At 37.9% G+C, this 19,666-nt stretch overlaps 2 protein-coding genes across 5 annotated transcripts in view; one reads left to right on the top strand and one right to left on the bottom strand.

Moving 5' to 3' along the window:
- Window positions 1-16,238, top strand: part of LOC133518909 (restin homolog) — a 49,347-nt gene extending 33,109 nt beyond the window's left edge. Inside the window, exons 11-41 of one of the 3 annotated variants that reach the window (XM_061852690.1) lie at window positions 43-174; window positions 2,175-2,265; window positions 2,687-2,817; window positions 2,887-3,075; window positions 3,187-3,311; window positions 3,386-3,533; window positions 3,676-3,921; window positions 4,010-4,163; window positions 4,237-4,560; window positions 4,633-4,793; window positions 4,910-5,035; window positions 5,251-5,475; window positions 6,191-6,508; window positions 6,585-6,756; window positions 6,843-6,969; window positions 7,050-7,164; window positions 7,748-7,906; window positions 8,144-8,365; window positions 8,456-8,587; window positions 8,869-9,033; window positions 10,128-10,283; window positions 10,361-10,459; window positions 11,398-11,550; window positions 11,901-12,038; window positions 12,781-12,941; window positions 13,286-13,403; window positions 14,004-14,113; window positions 14,537-14,699; window positions 14,767-14,867; window positions 15,345-15,462; window positions 15,643-16,238. In XM_061852690.1, coding sequence (XP_061708674.1) covers window positions 43-174; window positions 2,175-2,265; window positions 2,687-2,817; window positions 2,887-3,075; window positions 3,187-3,311; window positions 3,386-3,533; window positions 3,676-3,921; window positions 4,010-4,163; window positions 4,237-4,560; window positions 4,633-4,793; window positions 4,910-5,035; window positions 5,251-5,475; window positions 6,191-6,508; window positions 6,585-6,756; window positions 6,843-6,969; window positions 7,050-7,164; window positions 7,748-7,906; window positions 8,144-8,365; window positions 8,456-8,587; window positions 8,869-9,033; window positions 10,128-10,283; window positions 10,361-10,459; window positions 11,398-11,550; window positions 11,901-12,038; window positions 12,781-12,941; window positions 13,286-13,403; window positions 14,004-14,113; window positions 14,537-14,699; window positions 14,767-14,867; window positions 15,345-15,462; window positions 15,643-15,705 — 4,842 coding nt within the window. In that variant the 3' untranslated portion in view covers window positions 15,706-16,238. Of the gene's footprint in view, window positions 1-42; window positions 175-1,207; window positions 2,025-2,174; window positions 2,266-2,686; window positions 2,818-2,886; window positions 3,076-3,186; window positions 3,312-3,385; window positions 3,534-3,675; window positions 3,922-4,009; window positions 4,164-4,236; window positions 4,561-4,632; window positions 4,794-4,909; window positions 5,036-5,250; window positions 5,476-6,190; window positions 6,509-6,584; window positions 6,757-6,842; window positions 6,970-7,049; window positions 7,165-7,747; window positions 7,907-8,143; window positions 8,366-8,455; window positions 8,588-8,868; window positions 9,034-10,127; window positions 10,284-10,360; window positions 10,460-11,397; window positions 11,551-11,900; window positions 12,039-12,780; window positions 12,942-13,285; window positions 13,404-14,003; window positions 14,114-14,536; window positions 14,700-14,766; window positions 14,868-15,344; window positions 15,463-15,642 lie in introns of all 3 variants that reach the window. The other 2 variants (XM_061852688.1, XM_061852689.1) reach the window with 2 other exon arrangements.
- A 240-nt stretch (window positions 16,239-16,478) lies between these two features.
- LOC133518920 (cullin-associated NEDD8-dissociated protein 1) overlaps window positions 16,479-19,666 on the bottom strand; it is a 29,102-nt gene continuing 25,914 nt past the window's right edge. For both annotated transcript variants that reach the window (XM_061852703.1, XM_061852704.1), the window contains exons 21-24: window positions 18,309-18,497; window positions 17,776-18,019; window positions 17,432-17,578; window positions 16,479-16,762 (exon numbers count right to left, since the gene is read on the bottom strand). In XM_061852703.1, coding sequence (XP_061708687.1) covers window positions 16,629-16,762; window positions 17,432-17,578; window positions 17,776-18,019; window positions 18,309-18,497 — 714 coding nt within the window. In that variant the 3' untranslated portion in view covers window positions 16,479-16,628. The remainder of the gene's footprint in view (window positions 16,763-17,431; window positions 17,579-17,775; window positions 18,020-18,308; window positions 18,498-19,666) is intronic.

The following is a 19,666-nucleotide window of genomic DNA, read 5'->3' as shown; positions in this document are numbered from 1 at the left end:
GTTAGCAATAAGTATCGAATCTTAACAAAGCTCTTACTACAGCAAAAGGTGTCCCGCGCTATGATGACCCGCGGCGGCAGCCAAGAGGACCCGGCGCAGCTGCTGCGAGACCTGCAGGACTCGCTCGAGCGTGAGGCCGACTTACGCGAGCAACTCAAAAATGCAGAAGAGGAGGTAATTTCTTAGGAATGATAATACAACGCAACCTTATTGAATTTGGGTTTGTGAGATTCAACGAAGTTACGCTCTCATTTTAAAACTTTAAAACGACTTGTATGAAATTTGAAATGAACATAATCATCATTATCTGTCGGTCGGTCGGTTAATTCTTCCCAAGCATAAAGCCTGCACCTAACAAACGTCTCTTTTTGACCCAGTGGTTGACTGGTAGAGAATGCCTTAAGGAATTAAGTCCACCATTTGTAATTATTATTTTATGTGCAATCATTTAATATTATTAAATATTTCCTCATATCATTTAATATTTACCAGTCGCTTTTCGGTAAAGGAAAACATCGTGAGGAATTCAACAAAGGCCTAGTTTACCCTCTGGGATGGAAGGTCAGATGGCAGTCGCTAGGTCAGATGGCAGGCGTAAAAACTAGTGCCTACGCCATATCTTGGGATTAGTTGTCAAGCGGAACCCAGGCTCCCATGAGCCGTGGCAAAAAGCCGGGACAACGCGAGGAAGAAGATTTTATGTGCAATAAAGTATAAATAAATAAACAATCAAGTAGCATACCTATGTCAATGTTTGGTAATGGTTCGGTTGAATGATCGCGTAACTTCAATTTTATGAGAGCGGCTTTTTGACGGCGTTCCGTTCTGTAAGCAAAAATCATTCTTCCAAATATACTTATAAAAAAAGCTTGGTTTCTGAATACAAATATTTTATTGCCAATAATTTACTAGTCGTTAACGGTTTAAAGCCGGTTCCACTTATTGAACCAATCAGTTGGTTTTACGGGGGAACAATTGCATTTAATAGGACATTAGCTCTCGAGCGTCGCCAACTGGCTCCGAGCCAATGTGCGGCTTAGTCATGCGGCGACGCAAATAGACAAATGTTAGACCAGCTTTCGATAAATAATTAACCTCAACTACTTTGCCGTTAACTGCAACACACTACCTACTCGAATAGCTATCGATTATTATTAACGATCTATAAAATCAAATGTAGTCACGAACATATTTTGTCTTCGAACAGGCTAGCCGATATCGGCAACGCTTCGGTGGCAGAAGAATACCGCCGCCACCCAAAGTCGTCATACAATCATCCCATCCTGATCTCATCCCTTCCAATACATCTTCCAATACCAAAGAGTCCCTCGATGAAAACACGAACCAAAGACTTCGCATACTTGAGATGCAACTCGCGCTAAATAAATCTATCTCCGCTTTAGATGTAAATCACTTGTCGATCGGAGTTAATCAAACAACTCAGGCACCTCAAGATCATTTACAATGTTTTTCCCAAGGATGTCAGACGGATTTAATAATTGTTCACGATGTAGCAACTGAAACTCGTGTAATAACACTTGATTCAAGTACACAATGCGGTATTGAAACTCTCGACACTGCCGCTCAGACCGAAGCACCGTTTATGAAAAATAAATGTATACAGACAGACGGGTTCAGAGATAGTGGAACTCAAACAAGTAAACCGAAAGTGCGAAATGCTAGTATACAAACACCGAACAAGATAATCAGCGATAAAGGTCAACAAGTTACAAGTTTTCTATTAAATTGCGTGGATGCTAGTACTCAATTCGACCCAATTATGGTATTCAATGAAGGAACTATCACAGATAATCTTGAAGTATACAATCACACCTTACCCGTAGTTAAAGTAAATGAAAACAATAGTAACGAAGGAAGTAGTGTTGTAAAGTGCCACACAAAAGAAAAGTCTGACAGTCCTCCACTTGAGCCAGATAAAACTCCAGCAGACACGTCAGCAAGTCCTCTATCCTTCCCTTTCGTCTCCATGTTTAATCCATTGGCAGTAAGATTACCAACAATAGGTACATATTGTTTTTCCCCAAAATGTAAATGTTGTTTTTGTTTAAAGTGACCTCTTTGTTTTTAACCTATATCCCTGTAATACAGATATAAAAGGAGATCTCCAGGAGATTTCAAATGTACAATAATGATAAACTAACGAATATTTTCAGGCAAATAACTTGCGTAAAACAGCATCACGGGTCGAGGACGACAATGAAACTTTGCTTCAACAGCTGAAGAAAATGGCTACCAAAGCCAGAAGTATGTCAAACTATACTATATGTTATAAGACATCCATTTAGTTTGTGTATCGCCACTTCCCTGACGCCACCCAACTGCATCTCTGAATAACCAGTCATCAACAACTCCTTCGCTCTCCAACTTTTTAGCCGGATCTCTGTAGTTTTCAAAGTTTACTAACACGCTTTATCGATAATATCAACATACGTTTCGATGGTAGCCATTTTCTCCAGTTCAATTTGATGACCAAATTATGCTGAATTCAGTGCATAGCGTAAATGTATACTTGAGTCGTTTTCCATTGAGCTTATGGATTTTAAGATTGTGAGTGCCCTTAACGATCATTAACCAACTGAATTTAGTAACACTATTATTGCTTTACCTTTTATACATCTCGAACCGATTAAAAATCTTTAAATTAATTTATATTCTTAAATCGCAGCGGGCCGCAAGTTATCGCCAACGCCTCCACCAAATAGACTTTCTATTGAAGCTCCAAATGAAAAAGATGAAGGAATATCCGATGAAGAAGATCCTGCTGAGTTACGTATTCTTCTGGAACTCAATGAACAGGTAATTGATGCATAAAATGTTAAAATTTATTACAAAGAAACAGTTTGTAAAATAAGTATTATTTCTAAGGAAGCTGCGGTTTTGCGGCGTAAAGTAGAAGAATTAGAACAAGACCGAGATTCCTTGAAAAAACAAGTAAAAGAACTAACGGATAAAGTTGCTGCAGCCGCCACGAAAACATCAAATAATACGAACTCCTCATTCGGTCTAAGACGAAATGCATCAAAGGGCAATAATTTAGCTGAAGAAAAAGTAAAGGTAGATATTCGTAGTTTCCATTTTCAATATATAACACATAATAAATATGTTCGAACGATACTATAACGAACATCAAAACGCCTACAAATTATAACATGAAATATTTACCAGGTACTTGAGGACGAAATAGCAGAACTAAGAAAGAAGCTTATTGAAAAGGAAAGGGATTGCGAAAGGTTACACGCCGAAATTAGTTTAATGCAAAAGAAACCAAAAGCATCATTAATGAAGAGCAAGTAAGTTTTGTTGCATAGATTCATATCAAAAATAATACTAAAGCCTAATTCTTTGAACAATTAATTTATTCCAGGTCCTTGGATGGTAGTAATGATCAACAAACTGTCGATTTAAAAAGACAACTGCAAGTGATTGAGCAAGAAGCTACAGTTCTTCGATCGAAAACGCAGAGCTTGGAAGCCGACAATGAAAAACTACAAGCTGAAAATAAGAAATTACAGGTAAAATTATTGCTTTTATTTAACTTGCAAGTATTTCAATGTTCATATGTATGTAAATAACTACGAAAATCTTCAAAATGTGCATACCATTTTTTGACATTTCTTTTACTGTTGACCTCAATTATAAATGTTTACTTCGTAGCTATTTAAAAACACTAGGTCGTTAAGGTCTGAAAAATCATCTGAACAAGCTGTAGCAAAAGTTAGCAAATTGGAAAATGAACTAAAGGAAGCCCTAACAAAAATAAAAGAACTAGAAAACAATAAAGATGCAGATGATAAAACGGAAAAAAAAGTTCGTTTCGGTGGCGAAATTACTAAAAAAGATAGTGATGCTCTAAAAGCGAAGCAAGAGGAGTTAGATAAATTAAAATTAAACATCAGCAAGGTGAGTACATATATAAAAACAGGTATATGTATATGTTACATATTTTTTATATAAAATGATTTACACCCACTCATGTAATGTTTACCAGTTGGAGAAAGAAAATGCGAAACTTCAAGCATCCTTGAAAGCTCTTAAGGAAGACGCTATTAAGACGTTCAAGCCCCGCACACCAAAGAAATTAACGGATCTGACTACGAAACTACAAATGAAAAAGATGGTTGAGGAGCTTGAGAATGAAATTGGTAAGAAAAAAATAATAAAAATATTTCACATAATTTTGTTGTTAATACTAATGGCATTTATTTGATTTCACAGGAGAATTATACGTGGTAATGAAAAATGCTGGCCTCTCAGAGAGCACAATAAATGCAAAAACACAATTGGAAAAAGATATTGAGGAAGCTAAATCAAGATTGAATAAAAACGAATCAGATTTCACAAACGAAAAAAATAGGTTACAAACTGAAATTGCTAGTATGAAGGATCTGAATAAAAAGTTAGAGGCAGAGAAATCAAGTTTAACTGAAAAATGTAAAACAATTGAGCAAACTAAAAACAAAACCACGAGCGAATTAAAAACACTGAAAGAAGATAAGAAAGAACTAGAAGCAAAAATAAATAAATTAACCGATGACCTGAGTATGTGACTTAGCATTAAATGACATAATTGAGTCAACAGCAGCTAGTATTTATTGAATTATTTTGTTACAGAAAACTCCAGTACTCAACAAATAGCAATGGCAGATTGCCGGAAAAAGATTGAAGATCTCAAAAAGGAAATGGATTCTAAAGATAAAGAAATAGACAAACTTAAGAAACAAGTAGAAAACATTAGTAAGCTAGAACAAGACAAAGAAAAATTGCTTAAAGAGGTGATCTTTTGAGATATTCATAACTTTTTATTTCGTTCACTGGTTTTTATATGACAATAAGATAAACATTAGATCTTTTTTATATTATTAATGTATAACAACATGTTTCATTGCAGGTTGGTGATAAAACAAAGAAAATAAATGAGTATGAAAAGAAATTAAAGGAAACCGAAGAAAAATATAAGAGAGCAGAGAAAATGCTAGCATCTCGAAAAGAACGTGTTTCAAAATTAGAAAAAGAGGTACCTAATCGTATCATACAATCAACTTTTAACCATCAATGTCTACTAGCGCGGCACCGTTTAACGCTGGCGTACAGCATCCATCCCTCAATGTACCAATGAATCATTCGTTTGAATAAAACGTCGGCGATAAATGTTATCGTGCTGAGGGGCCTGTCGCTCAAGTGTCCCTCCAGTTTAAATTTATTAAAAATATTACTATTTTTTTATGTCAGCTATCAGAGGAAAAGGAGCAAACCGAAGCCCTGGCCAGCTCCCAGAGGCGTTTATCTGTAGAATTTACAAGCGAAAAAGACGAAATACAAACTAAACTGTTTCAAAGTGAAAGCAAACTTATAGACTTAGAAACCAACATGAGAGAAATGAAGATCGACTACGAAAGTAAAATCACCCATTTAGAATCAACTGTAGCAGCTAAAGATATCCATATAAAGCAACTGGTACTTGAATGATAATTGGAGTGGACCCAATCGCCACTGCACGAAATATAGCCTTCTGAATAGTTGCCCTTTACAATAAATCCAATAGTATTCTATACACCTGCCTTTCCACAAAAACACTGCGCATGGTTTTTGCACGAGCACCACCAACCTGTATATTTGCAGAATACCTTTGTACCAAGTTGAGACACCTAAAGCACGCACATAATATGGTTAGCTATTCAAATGTAAAATTTCAAATATTTAGTCATAAAACATTATCATAATGTACCGGCATCTTGGGTCCTAAAATTACTGACATTAGTATGGTGACCTACACTCAACTAGCTCGTTGAAAATTTACAATGTTATATAAGTTTTTTTTTTTTTCAAACACAAAGGGACGGGGTCAGACATCATCTCCATACCATTTAAAACGCCAAATCTCCCAAAATTGTATTGAGATGACCTGTCACCGTACCCTTCGTGTTTCAAAAATACTTAGTAATTTTGAATTAACATATTTTGTTATAAGAAATCACAATTAGGGTTTCCTTTTTTATTTAACAGAGCTTAAATTAGAAATTTTGTGTTCTGTTCTCTTTGAAGTGGTTCTCTTTGAATTTCGACATTGGGTTTTTCGACGTACGTTACGAAATCATTATTTTCAATAGCTAACCTGTAATTCTGTCTCTTTATTATGTATCTTTTATTATTTTTTGGCTGTGTTATTCAGGAGGACGCGCTGCGAGAGACATCAAATCAAAAATACGACGAAGCTGTAACTGCCGTAGAAATTGCTCACTTGCAAGAAAAGGTTGAAAAGACTGCAAAAGAGCTTCAACAGAAGGAGGATGAAATAGAGAAAGCAAAACGAGATCTAAGTAAAGCGGAGAACGAGTTATCCTCATTGCAAGCAGAAACCTCTTCACTTAAAGCTGACTTAGCAAAGGCAGAGAATGAAAGGAAAGACCTTGAAAATAAGATTCAATCAGAAAAGAAGGATTCTAGTTATTGGGAAAGTAAAGCATCTGAATTCGATACCGACCTACAGGTAAGTTCATATACTAAGCATTCTAGAAATGTAATATTTTATTTGAACATTAGATTAAAAAAATTACACTGTACAGGCTGAACGTAAAAAACTGGAGAGAATGCGAATTACTCATGACAAGGACAACAAGAATAAAGAAGCTGAGTTAGCAACACTGAAAGGGAAATTAAAGATTCTGGAACAAAACTCTGGCGCGGGCGCCAAGAGGATATCTGATCTCAAGCAGGAGTATGAGGAGACTGTTAAAAGTAATACTTATGATCATTGATCACCAAATATTTTTATACAAGTGAAGATGACATAATACTAAGTTTCAATCATTTTGAAATTTCAGAATTAGAACATTCGCTAGCTGTAGAAAAGGCAGAGTATGAAGAGTTGACGGGTAAATACGAAATGCTCGAAGAAGAGCATGTAGTTACTAAGGCAAGACTGACGGTTGAAAAGGAACAAGCTCAGGGGTAAGTCATAATCATATTTGATGAATTGCATCTAGTTTTATTGTGACAGATGTAGTATGAAATATAATGATCATTTTCAGTGAATTGGTGCACCTGCAAAAAGAATTAAGCTCAACCTTAACAGAGTTAAAAACAATGCAAGATAACTATGAAAAGCAGTCTTCTGCATGGACCAAAGAGAAGTCTGAATTACAAGTACGTAGCCAAAAATTTAAGTATAATATTGGCTCCATAATAAATGAAATACATCAAACAATAATATTATTACAGATACATAGTGGAAAAAAAATCGTGTTCACTTCTCATGCTCGTAAAATTGACATTTAAATCGCATGTAAGCGGCATAAAATGCTTTAAACCATAAAGTAAAATTATCTATTACGATCCTTATTAGCTTAGCAGTCCAAAATCTGCCATACAAACTTGCTAGCCCTGCCTGATTTTCTTTCTCTTGAAAAAATACGGTAAAATAACCTAAAATATTGGATATTTTTGTATATTTTAGTCACAATCGAAGTGAAAAGTAGAGTATATTCGAGTATAGCCATAAATTCCCCATGTTATCCTCGACCTATATCGGTTGATATGAGTAGAAGCTTTAACTACGGGTTGTACAATTTAGTACATTTCAATTATAACAAAAAAAAATCTAATATGGAATTAGAACGTCTACTCGAAGCCCTTACTACTGCAATACCAGTGGTTGTAGCTGTTTTTTTATCTACTACTGGGAACATGTGTACTTAATATTAACCGACGCGATGATGGTTTATTTTAGAGCGAGATTTCGTCTCTTCAAGAGCGTCTCTGCGGCGGCGGCTGGGAAGTAGAGCGCGCGCGCCTGCAAGCGCGCCTCGATCAACGGGAGCGAGAATTAAGAACTGCACAAGAAAATCGCGATGTGCTGATACACCAACAAGACGCGACTAAGAAGGAGGTTGGAAAAGCTTTGAGAAACACCTTAATTTGGAATACCTACTTTAATTTTTACTATTTTAAATAACAGACTTAAAACAATTTTAGCTGATTGATCGACCATAAAGGGAATAGTTTGGGATCACTGTTATACAAAAGATATTTTTATAATAGGTTACATTGCAGTGGAAAGCTTTTCTGGAATACGAAAATACCGACAAAATTTTGTAAATTAGAGATATATAATTTAAAATTGCAGTTGGAAGAAGCTAAACAAATGCTGGAAGACTACGAGAGAGTATCCAAGATACAGAGGAACTTGACAACTGAGAATGCAGAATTAGAACAGGAGTTGACGAACCTGCAAGCGAGACTCGAGCAAGCTGAAAGAGCGAGGAAGGCCGAAATCACCGACACCAAGACGCGATATGATGGCCAAATGAACACCATGAGAGACGAACTCAAGTCCTTACAAAATCAGGTGTTTTTTTTAAATGTATTTTTAATATGAGTGTCTTGTAAAAGCGGAGAAGAAATACACACTCTAATTTATATTTCTTATACGTTCTAGGTATCAAGATTCAAGCGTGAACGAGACAATTACAAACAAATGCTGGAAGCAGCACAAAAGTCAATGAACGAAATTAAGAACGGCGACAAGAACGCACGTGCAAAGAGGACTTCCATATCTAGTACTGACGAGGTAACCATTACGATTGACATGATTCTTTGTTTATTTTACGGACAACTTCATTCAGCGTAGACCTTGCTAAAAATTATTAGAAATATCATCAGTAAAAATTGATGGCCAAAGTCACTGATCTAATGAACTTTAGTGTTTGCCACTAGAAAAACCACAAATTCATTTCGCATCATCAAGAAAACAGATATGAGTCGTCTTGATCACGTTACGAGAACGTTAAGATAGGCCTATTCCGGAAAAGAATTAACATTCAAAGTAATTACATTTTCATTTACTTTCAGGAGGAGTATCGCACCAAGTTAGCAACGTTAGAACAACAAGTGGCCTGTCTTGAAGACGAACTCTGTGAATCCAGACTGAACGCATCTAAACTTAACACAGAACTCATTAGCGAAAAGTCTTCGGCTGAAGTGCGCTTGGCAGAGATGCAATCGAAGCTAAATGAGGTAACATAACAGTCTCTTTTCACGATTTAATTTTAACGATCGAGCGATATCCGGTTACGCATTTTCGCCTTATTCGGATTTTAAGCCAGGTAGGTAATCTTATAGTAGTTATTTTAACTTTCTGAAAATACACCGACACACGCTAGTTTGCGACTTTCATCTGAACTTCCTACCTTCAGGAGGACCAACTTTTAAACTTCGTTGTAAAATTTCACCTTTAAATAATGGCTTTAACTGGGACCAACAGCTGAGCATGCCTTCCAAATAATTTCTCAGTTTCGCTACACTAAACTTTGTCGAAAACCTTAAAAAAAGAGTAAGTGTCGTGGAACGCTCGGTTGCAACGAAGTATATTATTATTGATAAACGTATTATATTATTGATTAACAAATAAATAAACTCAACCGACAAAATAATAATTATCGAATCTACTTACAAAATTTCACAAATCTGTTCAGAAATGCAACTTACAGGCAGGGAGAACAACCAAACATAAGAAAACATATTTATACAAGCTGAAACTTAAGCGCTTTGCTCGAGCTTCGCACTCGCTCAGTCAATCAAAAATATGAAATTCAAACGCAAAAATAATACAAAAAGTAATATCTGCATACACGTCCGGGGAACGAATCCTGATTGTCGCTGTTCCTAAGCGTCTGTTTGCCTCTATAGGGTTCAAATCCTGGTAAGGGCATGTATTCGTGTGATGAGCATGGATATTTGTTCCTGAGTCATGGGTGTTTTCTATGTATTTAAGTATTTATAAATATTTATATATTATATATATCGTTGTCTAAGTACCCTCAACACAAGCCTTATTGAGCTTACTGTGGGACTTAGTCAATTTGTGTAATAAAGTCCTATAATATTATTATTATATTATTATTATTAGGATATACGTAAATCGGTAAAACTAGGCGACTTATTCTCGAGATAGAATTTCCTTTTTTTCGCCTAGCTCCCATCCGCCAACTGTCCGATAAGGAACTTCGTTCCGGAAATTAAAGATCATTGCCGATTTATAACCACTCGTAGGCTGTGTACGCTGGGCAATTTAATTCTTTTGTAATTATTATGATTCATTATTTTTACAGTATGAAGAAGAAAGGTTGCTTTCGTCTGGGCGAGCCCGTATAGCTGGTTTAGCGACGCGGATGGAGCTTGCATGGCATAAGGAGAGAGACGAACAACAAAGATTGTTACAGGAAACTTCCACACTCGCTAGAGATTTACGGCAGACGCTATTCGAGGTAATTTTGCAATTTCACACCAACTGATATTAACTTAACAGCATGAACTTATTAACCATGGTCGCCAATATTTACAGGTGGAACGCGAAAGAGATAAGGAGAGGTTAGACATGAAACGAAGAATAGATCAATTAAAGAGGACAACCGAAGAAGAAACAGAGGAAGCGAAGAAGAAGGTACTTGAGATGAAAAATATGACTATTTTGTATTTACAAGTTCAGCGTGCGTTTTAATCACGAATCACAAATCTGTGAAATCTGACCTAGCATTTTTACAGCCACTCATCACCTCTGCTTTCGTCAGACAAGTGATGAACTAGAGTTATGCCCGCTCGGTCTTTTAAAAGAGCGCTCCGATCTCGATCAATCGGTCAAAAGAGCTAGTTCGCTCTTTTAGTTCCTTTAGTTCAGAGCAAATCTCGAGATCTGAATAAGGATGACTAGGTATGTGTCTTGCTCTCACTCGCAAATAAACAGAGTGAGAGCGTGAGCGAGCGACGTTCTTGACCTTGACTCATTCCGATTAGGAATGAAATTCCGAGAAATAAAATTAGGTTTTTTATAGGACCAATTACTTATTAAAAAAATTAAAAAAAAAACAGCAAACCATTCAATTCACGCTTAAGGCGTTTTTACTTTCAGCAAAAACTCTTCTAAGTTTAGAGTCGGTTTGAAGCAAACAACAGAAAAATGCTTCTTAAAAGTGATTAAAAATTGGCTTAAAGGACTCGCACCCAGGCCATAATTGTTAAAAAAAAGGGATAAAAAAAAGTTAAAAAAGCGGGACCAGAAAATACTGAATTGGCTAGTGTAAATTTTGTTTGAGTAAAAAATACAAGAAACAATCTACGCTATAAAAATGAGTTTTTCTAGTGCAGAAAATATAAATCTTCCTGTCAAAAATACATCGCTTTCTTTCAACAATTGTCCTCACGCCAATATAAATATTTATTATTATTATTTATTTTGATTAGTTATGCGAATGTTTTCTTATTTTCTCGCAGTAATCGTAAAAATCACAATATAATGCCTAAGCCGGAAACGCTAAACGTGTCGGCCCTCGTCCATCTTTGAGCGGGTTTCCGGCCTCTCCTACAATGTACTATATCTGGCAGGTTACGGAGCTACAATGCGACTTGCTGGAACTTCGCGACGCACACGCCAAACTGCGCACAGCCAACGAAAAGCTGCGTAGAGACAAGGAGCGCCACGACCGTGACCGCGACCAGAACAAGCTGCTGGTTGCATCACTTAAGCGAGCACAACAGGTCTGGTTTTTACTCATTTTTTACTCCTTGTACGACGATACGTAAATAACCTTATCATTTGAATAAAATAGATTTGAGGATCGAGAATATCTGGGATAGGAAACAATTCTAAAACCAGTACAAACTGTTGAGAATAAGAGCCAACCGCAGTAATCACTAGTTTTAGGAATGTTGTTTTCAGTGGTCTTAAAACTTGCAGAACCACGATCGTACCTCCAATGTGTTGCATGCGGCTCACGAGATCTGGAAAAATAACACTCAAAACCATTTACTCTCTATCCTAACTTTCTATTCCTAACCTCTTATTTCTAATTCTAAGTACCTAAACTTACTAATGATAATACTAACAGGAGGATGACAAAACAATAACGCAACTGCTGGAAACGATTGACGACTTGATGAAGCAGAGCCCTAACCTCTTCAAGGAACCAATTCCAGTGAAGCCGGAGAAAAATTTGATGACACCTACGCCTCCTAGAAGAAACCGGGTAAGTCTCATGCTTGGGTAAAACAAAAAAGGGTCCACAGTCACTTTAAAAATCACCTAATTTAAACAGATCCAAAGGATTTAAACGAAGACATAAAAATGCTATTAGAAGTATTAGAACAAACTAAATTATTTTCAGAAAATTTGTTTTTATTTTAAGTAGAGACACTACTATATAAATTATGAACTGAAATAAATGTCATATACTAAGAATAAACCTACATCTGCCGCGATAGCAGAGGACGCTGGTTCGATTCCAGCCTGGGGCACTGGAGGCCTTGGTCACTTTTTCTTAGTATATGACATTAATTTCATTTTATAATGGGATTATTTCCCTGAATTATTTTTTAGGGTGGTATTCATATATTCGTCTCACATTTTTCTTAATGAGAGAGTGAGACGCAATGACATTGGACCAAGAAATTGGACAGGTGGAATAACATCCTTAAGTAAAATTTTAAAATGAAAGGCCCTAAGAAGTAAAATTAACTTCACATGGCAAGAATTTAAATTATCTGAACTAGACAAAAAGAAAAAACGTCATGCAAACATAAAAAATACTAATAAGAACTAAATATTGTCATGCATGACATGAGTTGTTTTCAGGTCAAAGCTAAGTTACCGGCATGTTATCTCGAGCGAAAGGAATCGTTATTAAAAGAAAACTCGGAACAAGTCATATAAAAGCTGGTGCAAGTCAAAAAGCACTTACATCTTTGTTGACCATTTATATCACTCCCCAGTCATCCAAGTCCCGGTCGCGGTCGGCCACGCCGGAGAGCGCAGAAGCAACCAGCGCCGAGGCAGCGGCCGCCACGGCCGCGCGCCTGCGCCGCCTCACCGACGAGCTGCGCGCCTCACGTATCGCTGAGCGCACGCGCCGCCAGCAGGCCAGCCAGAGACGGTACGTAGTTGAACATATGTACCAACACACAAGTCCCGGTCGCAGTCGATCACGCCGGAGAGTGCAGAAGCAACTAGCCCCGAGGCAGCGGCCGCCACGGCCACGGCCGAGCTGCACGCTTCGGGCATCGCTGAGCCGTCCAAGTCCCAATCACGGTCGACCAAACTGGAGTGACTATTCATTATTGGTATCATTCGTCCAAGATCGTGGTCGGTCATTTTCTGTTTTCTGTGGTCATCTTGCGTCGCCTTATCGACGAGCTGGCACGTGCCGATGTCTAATATGCTATCAACTGATACCACTATGCATTCTGAACTTGTCTAACTTTCACATTTTTACTCCAGGGCGATGTCAACAGAACCGAGGGACAGCTTGTCTGTGACGCCTTCATCACGAACGCCATCCCGTGCCCCATCGCTCAAAAAGCGGTCCATTTCGCTGGAACAGACTACCAAAGACCAGGTAAAAAATAACTACTAACCGTACCATGGGTCATCCCACCGACAGTACCTAAAGTTGGTTTTTATTATACTCAGCTAGTAAGAAAAATAACACATACTACATTTAGACCCATTATTTTTATAAAATAATCATCATGCTTATTTTATTTCTTTATTCATTTAATATCTTAGATTAGGATTTTTTATAATATGAATATAAAAGTAAAATATAAAAACACTTACAAAACAATACAAAAGATATAAACACATTATAAAAAAACCTAACCTAGGGTGCCGCCAGCAGCGGGGCAAGGCCCAAGCTGCCGGTGGTCAGGGCCGCAGAGAGAGGAACCGCCGGACTATCCGCGCCGTGCTCAAGATCACCGCCTTCTGCATCTGACCCTTGATCCAACCACCTAGCGAGAGTCTCTCAAGGTGTTGTTCGAGACTCTTCGCTATGAGACCGTTCGCTGAAATTTATTTAATTCGTTCGGATATTTTATTTATTATTATAAGTATTTCATGGACCGTCAGAGTTAATTGGACTTTACGAACTTCTTTTTTTTTCAATTGTACTTACTCGTCAGATATTTTTCTTTAACATGTATTTATTGTTTCACAGAGCGTAATATGGAAGACGGTGGATGATAGTAGCGTGTCATCAATGCAATCCTTGGATGGTGATGGCGACGGCCGACTGTTCACAATGCAACGCGATGCTAGCCTTGACAGGTATATATTTCTTAATAATAATAATAATAAACAAACTTCAATCCATAGACCGTTATACTGTTCACTTTACTACAATAGTCCCAATGCCTGTTGCGACCGGTTCATTGGTGTCTATTGTTGCGCCCGTGAACGGGTTCCAGCAGACGTTCTACATGACATTAACGCTCTCCAAGAGGCCTCTACGTGTTGGATCTATATCCCCATGCAAGCCTATCAAAAGACCGGGATTTATAGGCCCGTGAAATCCAAGGAGATATAATAATAAAGAACATCTTGAAAAATCTTCGAAATTTACAATTTTTCATCGTAGAAAAATTATAAAAGATATCCTGGTCACGGCACTAATAATTTAACCATTACGAGCTCAATTAAAAAAATGTGATTCGTTTATATTGTATGTTGCTATACTTTTATATTTTGCAGTCGATTGTCCGGCGGATCAGCCCAAAGCGAGATTTTACCAACAGAGAAAAAGAAAAAGAAGAGTATATTCGGTAAACTCAAGAAGTTGACCAAATCCCGCTCCATTGACGACCAGGCTGATCCTGAGGTTGTAGAGTTCAAACCTATAGGAACTGTGTCACAGGTAATAATTCTTACTAGTGAACCATTTAACTATATAAGAGGTAATTTTAACAATATTTCGCTTTCAGGGCTCGGATTCGGACATGAGTGCGGCTGGCAGCAAACGAGATTTACGAGGACGTCTATCTGATATGTTCAGCAGAAAGGGTCAACTTTCACGCGGAAATAGGTTCGTTATTCTTTGGAACACATTCACTGTCAACGTTTTCGTAGCGCTACGCTCGTAGCCGATCCCAGTGTTTTTCCGCTTTGTAGAGGAAAGCTACTTCGAACTGATAACCCGACGAGCGGGTTCCCGGCACTCAATGTGTTAATATAATATTGACGTGATTCTGAAAGCAAATTCTTCAAATCAGAAAATATACTTTTCTTCAGATTTAGGAAATAGATTCTCATAGCGACCTTCCAACTCACTACGAAAGTTAATTTTAGACTGTTATGTAGATTACTAACAAACATCTACGAATTTTCACCTATTTTACAGGTTTATTTTCTGTAAAAGTAAAGACACCCCCATATTCATAAACGAATAGACGTTTATGAACAAGGGGGTTGTACCCTGCATGGAATAAATAGGAGATAACGTAGACCCACAGATTATTTTTAGGTTTTTCGAGAACATGATAGACACATTTGTGTATTCCAGCAAGGAACTCGACGACACCGGGCCCGAGCGGCCCGCTAGCGCGCTTGGAGTGAGCACGCGCCCCATACTACGTAATGCCAGCTCAACAACACTACAACGCGCCTCGCCCGCAAAACCGGTAAACAAATATTATAAATAAGTTGGATTTATAATTGCTACATACTCTGATTCTCTGGTCAATTTTTTAGTATAAATCAATTTCCTCAGTAATGTAGTTACTTGAACTTTTTTACTTGATTAGTATTAAAAATTCTAAAATGAATTTGTGTAAAAGTATAATTTTTCTGTTTGTTTTCAGAACGATGCTCAGAGTATGCGGGGATCGAGTATGACGCCCGCCGTGAAGAGGAAAGGGAAATAATTGACACTATTCATGTTTCATATCACTATTCTGTATTTATCCTTCTTCCTTAAACTTTTCCATAGCTTGTAATATCACAATACATATCAGTATACATTGTATATTTATCGACACTTCTTATACATTTACAATATAGCAGAGTCATGGTATTGTCTGTTACAAAAATTATTTAATGAAATGCAAGCGTGTTAATCTAAAGGATCGACCATAACTAATTAAACTTTACCGAGTGTACGCGCAGTAAAGTCTTGTGCGTTACGTTTTTATCACCTTTGCTACGAAAGCTTTGGCGTAGTCGGCTCTTTAATTAACCTTACGAACTAAAGAACATGTGATGCTTCTATGTCGATAACTATACAATCTATAGCGTCACAATATATATATACAGTGACCGTTCAACTATTTCCTACTTCCTTACGTAGTGCGAATTGCAAGGATCCCTTCCTTCCATGCATCTTTCAGGTAGGGAAGTTTAGCAAAGTTTGTAGTTATTTACTTGTAATTTTATAATAAAAAATGTCGGTTGCAACTTCGTATTGTGTTTACTTTTATATATTACTAATATATAGTAGTACCAGAGTCCCTGGTCCAGGGACAAACACATAAGACTACCTTCCAATCTCCGTATATAATTTACTGTCTAGATGCGAAAATTACAAATTTTACATACCTATCTCAAAAACAATGGTACATTAATTTCGGGGACCGCTACTCTGTACATGGGTATTGGCAGTTTATTGTATATTCGCCACCAGTAATAATAAAAAATCGAGTATTATTAGATAGATATCTATTGACTTTCAATCATTTTTACAACAGGCACGAAAAAAATGCGGTTGGTATAAAACCGAATAACGAGACTAAATAAAAATGGATCAAACCTCCTCGGAGGTTTATTCGCGGGAGCGCTTGAGGCAGCGCGGCTAACTCTGGTCCATGAGGTTGGAGTCCACGGCCGCGCCGCCCGACGAGTCCTTCAGGATGGACTCGAAGATGGGCTGCAGGTCCGGGAACGACTTGATTTGTGTCACGAAGTCCATCAAGTGGGGGTTCTTGTCTGAATAAAAGAAATCCGGTCAGGATAAACCTTCAAAAGAGCAATCAACATCAGCCAAGCGTCCAAATACATGAATCGTTGAAACATCTTCGCAGGAATTTTACTAATAGGATCTGCAAGGTGCCAGGCCGCGCTACTTTATACTAGAGCTATTATGATTTGCCTATTTAATGCCCAGATCGAATATGGGTAAATATAAGATGACTCATACATTCGGTTAAATAAGATTACGTTCGCTCCAGCGTTAAGACGAAAGAGGACAGCCGTCGTACTCATTTTCCTCTCTGAATATTAACCTTATTGAAAATATTTTGACACAATTTGTTGTATATCAACCAAAGCCCCTCCCTCCCTTAAGTTAGATTTTTTCGGAATTTTTATAAATATAATTAATTAAAAAAAATTGTGAAATTGGTTTTTCACTCCTAATTTTTACAATAATCAAAAAATCGAAAAAAGTCAAACGTAGAGGCATAGCTATGATTAATACACAACAAATTATGTAGAAATATAGTTTCCATAATGTCAATCGAAAGAGGAAAATGGAGACTACGTTTGTAAGGAGAAACGGCCGTCCCCTTTCCTCTAAGTATGTCCAACAAACGCGCAAAGAAATATCAACGTATATGTATATATTCCTATAAGGTCTAGATATGTTTAATCACTTACCAGCCTCAGGTATGTGCAGCAGCGCAGCGGCAGCGCGCAGCGCAGAACGTTTGAGCTCGTCCTGTTTCTCGTACTCTTGTTTCACAGAGTTTGCCTTCACTTTCATTGTGCACGTTGCGCGCAGCGGCTCTACTAGGCTCTCAAGCCCTAGAAAAAATAATTGCGTCAGATTTATAGAAATAGGTGGCCACGATTAGGTGTATAGTATTTAGACTAACGCTGAACCTCAGTCACTGACGGTCGGTAGCTCTAGCTTTCGTGGCAGAAAGTATTGACTGTCGACGTAGGCGTCGACAGTCTGACCGTCAGCGCTAGTCAAACACGATCTTATTTGAAAAACATACTTTGTAAGACCACAGTAGGGCAGAGCTGCGCCAGCCTCGCACACATGAGGTAAGTGAGCATCTTGATATCGTAGTGGTCTCTCAGTCCGTCTTCTACGTGCCGCAGGAACTCGAACACGTCGAGTCGATCCAGGCAGGTGCCTAGCAACGTGTACATGCATTCGAAGGCAGCCTTACGCAGATCCAGCCCGTCGTCTACAGAATGCTTGAAAGGGCCCATTTCTACTTCGCGGATTAGTTCTTTCTGTAAATGAAATACAAACATATTCAAATGGATGAGAAACAATTAGCAGTTTTAGAGACTAGATTCTAACCCATGTGGTACTTAGATTGAATTTAATCCAATTTACTATCTCCCTTATAAATATACGTGTATTGGATTAGTCGATACGTTCCTGGGAAAGGGTAAACTCGTAAAATGTGGAGTCTTTAGCCATGGGTGACAGAGAGGCAAAGAATTAAGTATTAGGGTAAGGAAATTTAAATAAAATGAATACAATTTAGTCGGTGATTAGGTAGGGTTGCGGAAGTACCTTGACTTTAGTCTCCTGATATATGGTGGGCAGCACGCTGGGCAGCAGGTCGCGGATGAGCGAGGGCTTGTTGTGCGCGGCCGAGTTGAAGGCCACGAGCGCCACGCGCCGCACGCCCAGCGACGGGTCGCGCAGCGGCAGCAGCAGCTCCGACATGCAGGCGCGCAGCAGCGGGTCGATCGCTTGCGGCTGGATCGACAACAGCCTTGTAATACTACATTATTGCACAGGCCGGGAAATATCAATTCGTGGATGAGTTTCCATTTGATACGAATCCACGAATTGCTGTTCCTGCCGAGGCATATATAGTGCTTTTCTCCAAATATGTGAGGGAATAACGTAAAATAATCATAATTTTAGTATCAACCAGCACCCAAACCAAACTTCACCTCAAAAACGTCAAAAACAATTTCCCTCTTTAATTATTTAAAAAAAGTTAAAGGCACAAGTTATTCTGCCATTCAGTACCATTCAATATTCGTTCATTCAATATAGTTATGCAATATAAGCTGCATGTGCACGCACGAGATCCTTAAAAAATATGAAAGTTATATAGTCTTTGATTTTATTAAGCATTATTATCACGATCATACACGACGGTATTGTAAGAACGGGACATGATACAGCTTGAAATGATGCTGACCAGGTCGTGTATACGCGGCCCGCACCTATAATAATTGGCTGTTTGCGTTTTTCCTAGTAGAAACGTGTTTAAAAAAAGTAAAAAACAACACAGTAATAACTTCCCGTCCGCTAAAACACGACAGTAATGGTTTGAATTTTTTTAATTTGATTTTGACCATCACAGGCCACCTAGACGCCGCAAACAAGCTCAATATTATGGGGACCGAATGTGTCAATTTTTTGATGCCTACTATGACGTCACGCAAGCGATTTTGTGATGTGCAACGCTCTCGCCACGGTGATCCGATTCAAAGACGTAGGTAATAATAAATCGAAGTTTTTATGATTGATTTTATATCGATTCTTTTATCGAATATAAATCGAGTTAATGGAAAAAAAATACGAAGCGATTCCAGTACAGTCGGTGCTCCAGATTTACTACAAATATACTACAATATGAAGAATAACAATATTAAATAATCTATTACTTTATACTTAAGCTTGAACTTCATACGGATCTTCGTAACACGAAACCGCCACAAAAATCGATTATAATTCGAATTGCACAGTGATACTGCATGAAACATCGCAGTGTACAACACTAGTGGCTTAAAATCGACAGAATATGAGAAAATCCCTCCTACCATGAAACTAATCGATGTACGAAAGTATCGTTTGTTTGCTGTCCATTGCGACCTACAAATAAAATGCCTTTAGTGATGCACTGATGCATC

The sequence above is a fragment of the Cydia pomonella genome, chromosome 6, assembly GCF_033807575.1.
Source record: "Cydia pomonella isolate Wapato2018A chromosome 6, ilCydPomo1, whole genome shotgun sequence".
Taxonomy (NCBI): Eukaryota; Metazoa; Arthropoda; class Insecta; order Lepidoptera; family Tortricidae; genus Cydia; species Cydia pomonella.
Note: the sequence above shows the minus strand (reverse complement) of the source record. Positions and strands in the feature narration are given on the sequence as shown.